A 15427-nucleotide genomic window follows, 5' to 3' on the forward strand; every position below is an offset into this window, starting at 1 on the left:
TTTAGCGTTTTCTCATATCCACAGTCGTTTCGCAGATACACGGGATGACAACTAACTTTATAGACACGAAATGTGAGCCCCCGCCATTTTGGATGGGGTCAACATAGGGACTTGAAACTTTCAGCAAAATATTTCTTTTGTCGAAACATTTCCAACGGGGTACTACTCGACCCTCTTTGCCATTTGAAATTTTCAAGTTTACCTCACGTATCCCTATATGGGGTTGTCTGGGATGGATCGTTCATAGCTTAAAATTCAAGCCCCTTAAAATAATGACTTCAGTGATGTGAAACCTACTGCGTCATACATATTCTGTTAAATATTACTCAGTTCTTCTGATACTCATCCTCCCTATGCGTCGTCGAATGTCTCGTTTTACTCTCGCCCAATAAGATTCAATTTTTTGTATATGTGTTGTATAGTAATTCAGATCAACAAAATTAATGCTGTGATTTACTGTATCATGCTGGTATCCCAAAACAGAAAATCTCCTATATCCTCTCCAGCAACCTATTTTTATAATTGTGCCAGGTAAGACATTATTTAATACAACGTTTTCTAAAGTTGCGGCATTTCTTGTTTCCACCAACACCATAGAAGTTCTTGTTTGTCTGGTTGATTTCTCAAACAACCTATTTGGTGCGCATTATGCGGCCTCTGTTTGCCAAACACGCTCTCGTCCATTTCAACTATGTGGCCCTTACCTCCAATTTTGGCACTGGTTTCTAATAGCCACGGTGCAAGGAGCTCTCTAAATTGATTTAACAGTTTTGAAACTGTATTTTTGGCTGAGACTCGTTTCTCTTGTAATTACTAAGCCTGGGTATCGCAGAAGCCACCCAAGTAAAACTTCAAAAAACAAGTGAAGTTTTACTTTTGTTACCGAAAACAAAGTGCCATGTCGAATCGAAGATTTCTTCCTACAGTTCCTAGTTGAACATCTGTAGCTGAGTTCTTTACCTATTAAAAAAAATAATAAAAGTACTGTATATTGGTTGCTATTATAATTCTAAATTTGAGTTTTCTATCGAAAAATTTAAAAAATACAGTGGTATATATATTAAATATATTGACAAATATGTTATATTCGAAAACGAAAGTGATGCTTTTACATTTATCTTTTGTTACTTTTTATAGTCACAAATTTTTAAAGAGCATGGTGGAAAATGGGCTTAGTTCGTAATTAGAATATACGATGGTCATTTAACTCGAAGTGCAACACTGCTGCGATTGGAGTGTTGTGTAGGCAAGAGATAAATGACGAACGTAGTGTGTTCCATGGATGTGTACGAATCAGTTCAACGCTGCTGCGGTCCCATATTACGGTGTGTGTGGCGAGTAGACATTGTTAAAGCGATTGTTGTGTGAAATACCGCCCTAACACAATGTTCACGGGTGCACAACAGCGTGTGTTTATGAAATTCCAGGTGGCACGAGAGCGAAATGCTAGGACGATTCACAGAGGATTAGTACAGGCCTGTGGTGAAGCTCCTCTACCGTATCGGAAAGTGACAAGATGGGTTGCAGCATTTCAGGCGGGACGACAGTCAATAAACAAAATGCATGGTGGAGGGCATATTCGAACGGCTACGGACAAAATTCATCTTGCAAGACTACGGACACTGCTTGACGGTGATCGGCGCTAGACTTATAGTGAATTGGCACATGAGCGGAACATTTCTTGTTGATCAGTGTTCCGCATTCTAATACAAGATCTTGGCATGTGGAAAATTGCAGCCAGATGGGTACTCCATGCTTTGACCGAGATTCAAAACTGGCATAGGTGGTAATGTGCGCTCCTACACCTTCAACGTTACAATGAGGAAGGTGATAACTTCTTGCACCGCATTATTGCAAGTGACGAAACGTGGGGAAGATCCTACGAGCGTGAATTGAAACGTCAGTCAAGTGAATGGCGCCACCCAGAATCTCCACGACCAAAAAAGCTTAAACAAGAGCGAGCAAACGTGAAGGTGATGATGATAATGTCATACGACCAAGCGACCAGCATTGCGGCGCAAACGTTCACACCTCCTGGAGTCTGGACCAATTCTCCTATACGACAATGCCAGATGCCATACAACCAATCCAGTACAGACTTACGACGATGGGGTTAGGAGCACCCACTATACTCTCCGGATATGAGCCCTACGATTTTGATATTTTCCCAAAAATAAAAGAACCTCTCAGGGGCAAATATTTCAGAAACATTCCCAGCATAGTTCGTGCCTTAGGGCGCACTGTAAACACCCTCTCACAAAGTGGGACTTTGACAGGTATTCAACGGTTACCAGACATCTGGCGAAGGGTTCAACAGGCTGGCGGAGACTACATCGAAGAACTGTAATCTTCTTGACGTGAATAATTCACTACATTCCATTTCACAACTATGTTGCCACTTCGAGTTAAATGGCCCTCGTATATGGATCTCTCTCTCTCTCTCTCTCTCGACCAGAATGTTGTGTATTTAAATTTTGCAATTTTCCAAGCATCACTGTAAGATTTCATTTTTTTAAAAAAAGACTTAATGTATCTTCTGTTCATAATTAAAAAGTAAATGCCTGTTATGAACGTGTCATCCATAGCAAATGCTAATACACAATATGTCTCACAAATTTTCGATACCGTAAGACGGAGTTACTTTACACATCAGGAGTTACTTTGCACAAAATAGGAAAAGAGTTACGCAGTCCTCTGTCGGTAAAATCATTAACTGTAAAGAGGAAGTTTCAACTGGCACCGTAAGACAGAACATCTAACTGTATTTTGGCTATAATGTTTGGGGTTAACATCAGTTCTAATTACCCGGAGGGTTTGTTGTTGTAGAGGTATGGAAAGCAGTCACTGTAAAGACTGCCAAAATTTGAAAAAATCACCTACAAGAATTTCCTTCAAAGTTAAGTCAGTTTCGTAGAATACTACTGTGTATAATGGGACTTTGATGCAATAGTTGAAATTGAAATGTGAAACGTTTTAAAGTCATAAAAAAATAAAATTTGAAGAAATCGGTTTCAGCCTCGAATCGAGGTTACTTTGCACAGGTCCAAAATAACTCTTAGATAGGAAATTATTACTACTGGAAACTCCTGCATTCTAAATTTAGATAAATTTCCAATATAGATAGATACCGGAATGAATTTCTTGTTGGAAAACAAATTATGAACAGTAGCGGAGCCAGAAAAATAGTTTGAGAGGGGCTTCACTCATAAAGGCTTCGCTTTGTTTAGAAATAACTACATTTTTGGGGGGGCTTGAAGATTATACTCACAGGAATGACTAACATTAGATTTTTAGAAAAAGTAATCATGCAATTTGGCCTGCATGCCTGAAAGTCCCGAACTTCTTAAATCTTCCATTAATTACGTTTGGGATGATATTCTTGGACATAAGGAATAACCAAGGAGGGATTTTCACAAGGATTTTTTTCTCTTCCTGAGTTGGCATATTAATGGGATATACTCTAAACTGTTAGAATGTGGTTCTTATGCCGTTACCAGAAAATACATAATTTTCTTTACAAATATTGCTAATTCATACTAAGTATCGATACCAGTACATTCATTCAATATCAATATTTGTAAACTGTGTGCAGTTTTGTGTAGAAAGTAAAATGTATACATACTGAAGGGGAAAACATTGCACAGAAACATTGTATTCGTATGTTCAACATACTTTTTTGTATGTTGTGCAAAATAACCCCACAGTTCGGGTTACTTTGCACCAAAGTTTATATTTCAATGACTATGGTCATACTGAATGTTTTCTAATGAACTTGCACGAATGTTTTCCACATATATCTAGCTATTATATGTTTAAAATACAGTGTTTTAAATCATTACGTTTGTAAGTTGCATGCGATTTTCTTTAACATTCCTTAAATCATATGCAAAGTAACCCCGTCTAACGATAATAAAGAGATTACCATTTAACAATACTGGTGACAAGCGGGCTACTACTTTTCTGATACAACGTATCAGCATAGCAGTTCAGCGAGGAAATGTGGCTTACATTTTAGGTACATTACCTCCTGGAAAATTATTAGAAGAAGTTTTTCTTTTATAACTAACTGTTCAGAATTTGTTGTTTATCAGTCTGTAAAAAATGTCAAATATGTTCCAATTTATAGATAAAAAACTATATTAATAAAATAAACCTTTTAAATAGAAAAAATAAAAAAAGATAATTTGTAATATTCTACATAAAAATCTAGCTCTTCATTATTGACATTAAGGAAAATATAATGTATAATTCATATTTCTTCGCATTGACAAACTTCCATAAATATTCATATCTGTTAAGAGACCTAAAATAACTTACCATTCCTATTTTTACAACTATTATTACTATTGCATCCGCATGTACCACACAACTTCAAACCTTGAACCAGATGCCATTGCAAAAGAAATTGTTTCAGTCCATAAGTGGCGATAGTTTTACGTAGCCCTGTAATGCTTTTAAAGGTGTCCATGTTGACTGGCCTGTAAACTAATTGACAACTAATTAAAATATGTACCCTTGAAATGAGATCGCGTAAGTCTTACCGCCTAGGGGTTGGCGCTCATAACAACTATGACAACTGAGAGGAGAGAGTCGCGTAGCCTCTCGCCTGGGGAAATCAATTATGAATAATTGGTCAGGTGGAACGATCTCCAGGAAAGAAGCGAATCTTCTGATGAAAATGACGGTAAGAGATGTTTACCCTTGAAAAGCGTATTACCTTTTTATACTAATAAGTATTTTTATACTTTGATCCAGGAGTGAAAATGGAATTCCAGAACTAAGGGGACAGTCATTAGTCTGATCGGGAGGGAGACGAGGGCGCAAGCAAATTTTCATGGGTAACCGTCTTAAAAGCAATAGCTTTTGTTGCAGAAGAAACAAAATCAAGATCAACATTCAAGTTTCCTATTTGTTACTAATAACTAGTGATACTCTTCCTTCTTTTGGACAAAAACTTCAGGTTACTAAGGGGATATCATCCTCTCGATCCCCCTGATTTTCACTCCTGTTTTGATCTCATACTTGTTTGCCGTGGTGTCGCCTTTACCCGAGCCCTTTTGACTCGAACCTTTTTCACGCTGGGCCCTTTTTGACACAGGGCGCTTTTTATGTGGTCCAGTCTCTCGCGAACCCTTTTGACCCGGACCCTTTTGGCGTGGGACCGTTTTGACTCGGGCCATTCTATCCTCATGCTTTTATCCGGGCCCTTCTGACAAGAAATCATTCCAATGAACGTATTTATGAGGAACTCCAAAGACGCTCGATGAGTTGCAACAAGCAATCTCCAATGTAGCACATCATCCCGGAAACGCTTAACAATGTCTTTAGGAATATGCAACATCGTATTGAGACCGATTGCAGGTCGATTTCCCATATCTCCTTCAGTACATGCACTCCTTGCGTATCATGATGATTGATATTAGCTTAATTCCATATATGGCCAATCTTTTTACGGTGAAACATGAATGTACAGTACCTTTTGGGACAACATGAATGTACACTCATGTCTAAAATTATTGTCGCATGTCTATAAATATGTTGTTGTAGAAATATAATTTGATAACGAATTCGCCCGGTATTTCTTATAATGTTAGTATGTGTATAATCGGTAGAGACATGTATGTGGCAAATTTCATGTCAAAAGAGCAGTAAATAAGAACAATAAAACGAAAATAAAACTTTCTTGTCCATTTAGTAACATTTTGTTTTATTCATTATAATTTTCGTATTTATAATTATTTTGCTATGAAATTTACCACAAATACACATTTCCCGATTATACACATAGCATCAGTATTAAAAGTACCCTGCAAAATCATAATCAAATTATATTCTTACAAGAAGACACTTATAGATATGCGACAATCATTTTGGGGATGACTGTATAGTACCTTTTCGAACAACCTGTATTTGCATATTTCTTTAAATGTTGTATCATATGCTTGTAGTATTTACTGTCTTTCATTTTCTGGGAGTAATAACATACATTTAATGGCATGTATGGAATTAAAAATATAAGTTGTTCATTAATCCCCAAGCCTCATTATTCATTACTATGATTAATAATATCCTTTCTATTTATTTGTTTTGTAAATTTGTTATTAAATAATCTGATAACAAGAATCCAGGGGCAAGGAACCAAATCTCTTCTTACACTTTTGTTGTTTAAGAGTACCTACTTGCGTTGCTCTTGTCAATTTACTTAATAAAATATTCAATACGATACTTTAACTGAATATGATATTTTAACTGAAAAATTGTATCCTATTAGTTATACAACTTTTTCTTCAAAGTATTAGAAACAACTAGGAAAACTAACATTGATATACAAATATTCAGATCATCTCTTGCCCCCACTTTTAACGTCCAAACGCCGCCACTGAATGACACCACTACTGGTTTACATTTCATTTTATTCATGGTTTGTTTTTGAGCTTTTGTGGTTTAACCCCTTACGTATTCCAGAGAAACAAAAATGAGAGGAACAATACGTAGAATGAGAGATCAGTGGCGTATTTAGGGGGGGGGCTTCCGGGCTTAAGCCCCCTCCGAAATCTTACTTATTATAGTCAAGTATATGAAATATCTTGCAGAATTTTCACATTTTCAGGTAAAGCCCCCCCCGAAAGTTAGCAAAGCCCCTCCCGAAACAAAATCGTAAATACGCCACTGTGAGAGATATTTGTGAAAGGAATCTTAAAAGTGAGAATTTTTACTGGGATCCTAGAATTGAATATACTACTGTATATACTTCTACAGGATGTTTCAAAACAACACCGACAACATTTGGGAGGTGATTCCTGATACCAAGATAAGACAAAAAGTATAGACCAACCTGGGTGCACAAATGCTTCGTTTCGGAGTTATAGGCTGCAGAGAATATAAAAAAATAGAACTTCAACGGTCCATAGCTCCAAAACTATGGGATCTACTGTAGTCGGGTCAAGACAAGGATGTTATAAAATACAGGATCTGCCCATATGTATCTTCACCATATGAACTCAATGAAGCCAGAAAACAACCGAGCATCATCTGAGCCGGAACGTCCGATTCGCTATTCTCGTTTCCGCCATGATTGTTGGGTCGAAACACTGCGATCTTAGTGGCACGGAGTGGGCAGAGTAGGTGTGGCGAAGCAGTGACGTATGGCTTCACGATTTTGTTATATGGGCAGATCCTCTATTTTATAACATCCTTGAGTCAAGATTTCACATAGGAACTAGTATGTGCCCTATCCAAATATCCAAGTTTCAGAATCCTGCGGTACTTCAGCAATAATTTTATAGAGGTAATTGATGAATACTTCAAATTATATGCCCGTAGCCAAACTTCCTCAATAAAAATTGTTGCATGAGTGCGTTAGGTTCTGAAATATGTACTTTTGTACAACGCATATGTTAGTTCCTAAGTGAAGTGTTGACCCAACTACAGTAGGTCCCATAGTTTTGGAGCCATGGACCGTTATTATTTTTTTTTCATGTTTTCAGATTTCTATAACTCCGAAAGGAAGCACTTGTGCACCCAGGCTGGTCTATACTGTTTGTCTTATTTTGGTGTCAGGAATCACCTCCCAAACGTTGTCGGTGTTGTTTTGAAATACCCTGTATATATAGATCTATAGTGTATCATGTTCTTGAAATATTGTAATTTTTCGTTTCTTTAGCTCTGTGGAGCGGATTGCGTTAAGTTCCAGAAAAGCTGTCTCACAGAAAAATTTAACCATGCCGCATTGGCGCGTCCATACAATTCTCCCCATTCGTGGGGAGCAACATATGGAGAACATAAGAAGTACCTTGAATTTAGCAACGAGGAATTCTGTGAATTGCAGTCTTATGCAGAACAAGTTGTAGGTGTTCCATTTACAGCTTCGGCCATGGATAAGGTAGGCCCTATTTTATTTCTTGTTTATATGATTGCTATTAATAGTCTTAGTTTCACACAATAATAATAATACTATTATTATTATTATTATTATTATTAATAATAATAATAATAATAATAATAATAATAATAATAATAATAATAATAATAATAATAATAATAATAATAAATAGTGAGTTTCGCTTCACAGTATGAAACTATGATAGGATCAATCCATGCTAAGTGATGGAGAAAAAAGACAAATTGCCGCTCGACCTTTTCAAAAACTAATTTTTTCATGAATGTTTATCTATATCAGGGTACTTTAAAAACAATTAATTATTCTTTTATAACATTCCATGGCGACGCAGCAGTTGCATTTTTTCGACTTTAGGCGTTTACGTTGTTTTTAAGATCTCAGCATATATTTGTCCTACCAAATTGAAAATTGCTTGACGTCTCCAACTCGTGCAGAGCTAAAACTTTGATCTCTTAACAGTTTTGCCTAAAACCACTTGAAGGGGGTGAAATCAGAGCCTACAGTAGCAACATTTTTGGACATTGAAGACATGTTTGGGAAGAGGAAGCAATTGACGTAGAGGTCTGAATTTGTGTGTGCATGTAGTCCGGGATCATAAGTTAATACCCAAATTTACCGACGACCACAACGACGACGATCCACAATCTCAAGTCAGTGAACACTTACTGCAGAATGAAGATCAAACGAAAGGACAACAGTCTCCTACATGAGTTGACAGTTAAAACAAGAATAAATAAGATTAAATATCATTGATATAGCAAACAGGAAGAACAATGAGTACTTACGGACTTTTTGTCAAGTGTGCATTTTGACTTGTCTCCCCTGCTGATAGCGGCATTCTTCATCAGTGCTGAAGTGTGTGTGATAAGACAGTGTTACAACTAGAGGAAAGAAACAATCTTGAGAGCCTTGACTGGACTAACCATTCATCATACCACTTCACAACAACGAATTTCCAGTTGAATTTGTGAACAAAACACCTCCTAGAGTATAACGTCATTATTTAATACTTTGACCCCCTTCTGCTCAAAAACACAAAACGCACTTTGTTGTGTGTTATGATATACTAAAGAACTAACTATTCCCAATCTTTCAGATTTTTTTTTTTTTTTTTTTTTTTTTTATCCAGGCCTATTGCAGATATTGGACAGTGAAACATGCCAAATTGGCATAATTCCCCAACTTAACGATTTTTTCAGGGCTTTGGGAGCAGTTACAGGTCGGTAAATTTTTGGGTATTAACTTATGATCCTGGACCACATGCACACACAAATTCAGACCTCTACGTCAATTGCGTCCTCTTCCCAAACATGTCTTCAATGTCCAAAACTGTTGTTACTGTAGGCCCTGATTATTTCCCCTTTCAAGCGGTTTTAGGCGAAAATGTTAAGAGGACAAAGTTTTAGCTCTGCACAAGTTGGAGACGTCCAGCAATTTTCAATTTGGTAGGTCAAATACATGCTGAGATATTCAAAACAATATAAACGCCTAAAATCGAAAAATCGAAAAATGGCGGCAGCCGCTGCGTCGCCATGGAATGTTGTAAAAAAAAATAACTAATTGTGGTTTTAAAGTAACTAATATAGGGTAAACATTCATGAAAATATTAGATTTTTTTTTTGGTGATGGTCGAGCGGCACATGCTTGATCACTTAGAATGGATTGACTCGATAGGCTTTCAAACTATGTGAATTCAATACTCAAACTTGAGGTTGAATTTCTGGTGGCAATAGAGGAATAAGATTAAAGATAGAACGTGTTCCTTCGATGCTGAATTCATATCGGTGTCCATAGTAGTAATTGATATCTATCACTTTCGGTTACAATAAAGGAGTAAAATGAGAGGTGGAATATATTATTAGTATTAGATCCATTTCAAAGATCTGCATCTCGCTATTTCCATTTTATTCATTATGCGATCAGTGTTGTAACGAAAATTTTTCACCACCTCTGTTTCAAAAGTCGAGATAAAACTCAATGGAACGCTGGATCTGTGTCAAAAACAGCTTTTTGATATCCCTTACCACTTTTGCTCTATGGAAATAAGTATTGAAACCGGAAGTTGCAAATAATGAGGAACACAAAGTCGTATGACGTCACCAGCAGTACACATCTCAAAATGAGTGGCTGATTCTGTTCAGTACTTGCACAAGATCATTTAAGGGATTACTTATAATAACCATATTCTGATTTTATTTTTCTTTAAAATCCCGATATACCACATATATACATTTTTAAAAATAAAACTTACGGCTTATACTGATGATGTAAATCTTATAGGAAATGGCATGAAGACAATAGGAAGAAATGGAAAGGTTTTATTAAACATTTGTAAGGACATGGGTTTAGAAGTAAATGCAGAGAAAATTAAATATATGGAGAGTCGCCGTGTCCGTAATACTGCAAACTATGGATATGTTAAAAATATCAAATAAGACTTTCGACAAAATTCATGTCACACGAAAAAATTAAATGTCAGCTAAAGGCAGGGAACTCGTGTTATTATTCAGTCCAAACTCCTTTGTCTTCGTGAATTCTGTGAAAATAATTTAAGCATAAATAATATAAAATGATAATTGTTCTGTTGTGACTTATGGATGCTAAAACATGGTCGCTTACTTTGAGGGGAAAATGCAGACTGGAAGTATCTCAAAATAAAATAAGGCATATTCGGATCCCGGAGGCACGGGAATGAGGAATAGTGGAAATTTCATAACGAGGAAGTGCATAATTTATACCATTTATCTAACATGGTTATAAGGTCATTAGGTCTAGTAGGCTTAGCTGGGTAGGTAGGCAGAGTGAAAGAAAGTAGGAACACTTTCAAAATTTTTAACCGGAAACCCAATCGGAAGAAGACTATTAGGAAGACCTAGGTGCAGATAGAAGTACAATATTAAGATAGTTCTCGCAGAAATAGGAATATAAAGTACACAGCAAAAAATGAGGTGTTGAAATAACTCAAAATGACTACGACTTTAGCGTGTTACTTGTGTGTCAATTCAACACCAGCCACATCGCCTTCAGAGCATATCCGAAATACCTCGTTACTGGCTGTAAGTATTTGCATTGTTTTGTTGTTGTTTTGTTTTGTTTGGTATGAGCAAAGTTTTGCGAAACATATTTCGCATTAATGGCAAGTAACTAATAACATTCTATGTTTTCTGTAGTCGGCGACAATAATATTGTTGTAAACCTGTGAATCATCTGACAACAGTTACACAGATAGCTGTGCTTCCATCTGTTTTCTTTATCTGTTATTCTTGAGTCAAAGCATATATGAACATAAGATGGCAGAACTGTTGCCAGACGATACACAGGTTTACAATATTATTGTGACCGATTACAGAAAACATAAAACATTATTCGTTACTTGGCATAAGTGCCAAAGATATTTCGCAAAGCTTTGCTCATATTAAATGATAAATATCAATGCAAATTCTCTAAGGTAGTAACTAGTTATTTCTGATATGCTCGGAAGGCGATGCCTTGGTTCTGAATTAACACACAAGTAACACGCTAAAGTGGTAGTCATTTTGTGTTGTTTCAACACCTCATTTTTTACAGTATAGAAACTGGATCTAGTTGGACAGAGTTATCGGTAGTGTTGCCACGAGACGAGACGAGACTTCAGGCTGTCTCGTCTCGTCTCGTGCAAATCATGTCTCGTCTCGTCTCGAAAAAATGTGCTCGTCCCGTCTCGTGTCTCGTCTCGAGAGGTTCTGTCCCGTCTCGTCTCGTCTCGTCTCGTTTGTCTCGTTTTGTCTCGTCCTGTCTCGTAAAAATATAGCAGCATACCCTGGGAACGAAAGTAAAATGTATCAGGCTGCACCATGCTAATCAAGATACAACTAACAAGGGAAGAAAGGGGGATTATATATCGAAGTGGAAGATGGTTTATATACCAATCGAAAGCACTAATAACGCCTATTACAAAACTGTTATAAAAATTTTCCGAATGCATATACTGTGCGAGTTATATGAATATACAGGGTGTCCAGAAAATCCATTTCCACCCCTTGAAATCGCAAACGATGAGACAGATGCTAAAACTGGAAAACACGTTTTTGATCATTATAAAAGTATAATGTATCAAAGCAAACATTGTTGTCCCAGGGGCACCCGCAGAGTCCCAGGCGGGATCCAACTCAAAAATTACAAAAGGTAAGGGGGTCAAGTAGTATATCGTTCGAAACTTCTTAGGAAATGAAAGAAGACGAACAAGTCCCAACTCTCTAAAATTACCCTGTGCAAAATGGCGGCCGGTCAAACTGCCAGCAAAAACGTCACTGTAGAGTCTATGGCCACCCTCCAAAGAAAGAAAAAAAAACTGAAACGGTAAGATAGATGTCAAAAAAGAAAAAAAGATGTGTGTCATCTTTTCAAAAGTACAATGATTGAAAGTAAAAATGTTTGTCCCAGGGTCCTCCACAAGGTTCCAGACGGGGTCCTACTCAAAATTTTCAAATGGCAAATATGGTCAAATAAAGCTGTTGAGAAATAAAAGAACACGGAACAAGTCTCGATCCTCTAAAATTACCCTGTGTAAAATGGCGGCCGGTCAAAATGTACATCTTCATTTCGATTTTCTGAGCACGTTCACTTTCCATTTTGCAATCGGCACTTGTTTTCATTCTGAGACATTTGTACGTATTTACTCTTCCTGGTGCAAGGAATTCTTTCGTTTGAATCATTTTATAATTGATAAACCAGATAACGAGCATAAGTACCACTGTTGTGCAGTCATAAACATAAATAAGTAGAGGTAAGAGTCTTTACTTCTGATGGCTCGAACCTCTACTTATTTATGTTCGTGGAAGTACATTATATGTTAACTAGTCAGTTCTATACTCAAAGATGTCAAATGTTGTCGTTTCTTTTCTTTATGTCTTAATTTGCTTTTATTTTATTATTTTTTTTTCTTTATTTAGATATTATTGGGCTCAAAGAGCAGAATCTCACAGTAGGGGCATTTCCTTTCTTTCCGTTGAGTACAAGAATTAAAGTGAAAATAAACTAAAACCCGGTTACAGAAAGAACAACTAAAATGCAATATGTTTGCACAGTATTATCGTAGAGCGTCCATAGTTGTTCTTTCTGCTTTCATTTAATAACAGCTTTAAACGATGTGCTACTTGATCTCCCTTGCCATTTGAATAATTTGAACATGACCCCGCCTGGGACATTGTGGAGGACCCAGAGACAAATATTTTTACTTCCAATCATTGTACTTTTGAAATGATGACACACATGTTTTCCTGTTTTGACATCTGCCTCACCGTTTCAGGATTTTTTTGGGAGTGGCCATCGACTTTACAATGACGTTTTTGCTGACAGTTTGACCGGCCGCAATTTTGCACAAGGTAATTTTAGAGTATTGAGACTTGTTCCGTCTTCTTTCATTTCCCAAGAAGTTTCGAACGATATGCTACTTGACCCCCTTACCTTTTGTAATTTTTGAGTTGGATCCCGCCCAGTACACTGCGGGTGGCCTTGTGACAAGAATTTTTGCTTTGATACGTTGTACTTTTATAATGATCAAACACATGTTTTCGAGTTTTGGCATCTGTCTTATCGTTTGCGATTTCAAGGGGTGGTAACGGATTATCTGGACACTCTATATATCCATATAACTCGCATAGTATATGCATTCGGAAAATTTTTATTACAGTTTTGTAATAGGCTTTATTAGTGCTTTCGATTGGTATATAAACCATCTTCCACTTCGATATATAATCTCCCTCTCTTCCCTTGTAAGTTACAAGTATTACCCAGAACACAAAAGACAAGAAATGTCACGGTAGCTACACCGTGAAGCCTTCACCTCTGGTGTATGTGGGAGTCGGTTCGATCTCGGTTAGTACCATGTGAGCTTTGTGGTGGACAAACATTGAATGTGTGTGGGGACCGCGGTGGCTCAGTGGTAGAGCGTTCACTCTGGTGCTTGGGGTCTCGGGTTCGATCCCAGCCCCGCCAAGTGAACTTTGTGGTGGACAAACACCGTGTGCGTGGGTTTTCTCGGGGTTCTCCCGTTTCCTCATACTTTCTTCATTCCACCATTTCATTCATTACTCATCATCACTGTCTCCTTTAGCCTAACCGGCATAACCGTGGGACGTAAAACTCAAAGATTTCATTTCATTTCATTTTTCGAATGTGTGTGTTTTCTCGAAGTTGTCTAGTATCCTACCACTTTCTTCATTCCACTATTTTTCCCATCATCATCCATTCGGCCAAAGTTGCCTAAAGGTCTTAAAAATAAATTCAAATAAGCTCACAAGGCAAGGACAAATAGTTTACAAGATAATATCTGCTGTTAGTTGTCTGAGGCTTCTCGACCCTGGCTTCTTTTTTTTTTTTTTTTTTTTCATTCTAAAACATTGAAATTTGTTTCACTAGTTTCAATACACGAATATACAGTAAATTGCTCATAGGTACGTCGAAGATGAAGACACTAATGTTAAATAATGTTTACACGACAAGCAAAGTTCGATGCAAAGGTGTCATCATCCCCGACACTATCGTATACTATCAACCCACTTGCTTTATAGTGTCTACATATATATATATATATATATATATATATATATATATATATATATATATATATACAGAGAGAGAGAGAGATGGAAAGATATAGATAAATAGAGAGAGAGATATGTGTGTACACTTTGATTTCATATATTCCAGCCTTTAGGTTTCACAGTGTTAACCCATAACAATCCAAAAACTACTTTCCATTTTAGCATATATAGATTTGTTGCAATTATTTTTTTTTTAAAAAAAGCTCGGAACCAAATAATTTTATTGAGTAATGGAAAGTATTTGATTGAAATTTTATATGTTACTGCACACTAAGCTCTGCTTAAAGTGCCATAGTAATGGGAGCTGAACGACTCATCGGACGAAAGAATGCTTGGGGCCAGTCTTCATCTCCATGGTTCAAATCTGTTCCCATAACCGCGGGGTGTGTGCTACTATGTGGTGCTTGCCCCGTTTGTGTAACAAACTCATGACAGTACACCCAGATTAGCTAATGGCTAAAAAAAAAGTTGATTTTTGGGTGGCCATTTTGGATTAAAGTTCCTTATATTGTCGGGATCTATTCGCAATCATACAACGTACATCTTCATACCAAGCCGAGCGGTCTGCGGCGATAGACCATCGGCTTGAAGGCCCCGAGTTGAGTCCCGGAAGGGTCATGTGTATGGATTTTAACATTTGTTTTTTCGTACTGTGTCGGGGGGGGGGGGGAATCGTACGGGATAAAAGGATTTCAGTCTGAAAAAAATGGAGAGAATATCCTCCCCAGGATACTTTCATGGGAGTAAGGAATTAGTAAAAATATAGGATATACATTTTATAGCAGGTTTAAAAATATAGTTTGGGTATCCTATTTCTTTTCTGTTAATTATATTCTTCAATGTTCGAATTTTGATCATTCTCATGATATTTTCTGCTTTCAACGGAGTTCCATGAATATTATATCAAATGTTCTTTACACTTATCAAGTTCGAGAGGTTTAGT

General features: G+C 37.0%; 1 protein-coding gene across 3 annotated transcripts in view; it reads left to right on the forward strand.

Annotated features, from left to right (window-relative positions):
* NANS (N-acetylneuraminic acid synthase) overlaps positions 1-15427 on the forward strand; it is a 198700-nt gene that overhangs the window by 173218 nt on the left and 10055 nt on the right. For all 3 annotated transcript variants that reach the window (XM_081764696.1, XM_081764689.1, XM_081764704.1), the window contains exon 3: positions 7664-7882. In XM_081764696.1, the coding sequence (XP_081620822.1) occupies positions 7664-7882 (219 nt within the window). The remainder of the gene's footprint in view (positions 1-7663; positions 7883-15427) is intronic.

Source organism: Thermobia domestica, chromosome 1, assembly GCF_964235325.1.
Source record: "Thermobia domestica chromosome 1, izTheDome1.hap1.1, whole genome shotgun sequence".
NCBI classification, from domain to species: domain Eukaryota; kingdom Metazoa; phylum Arthropoda; class Insecta; order Zygentoma; family Lepismatidae; genus Thermobia; species Thermobia domestica.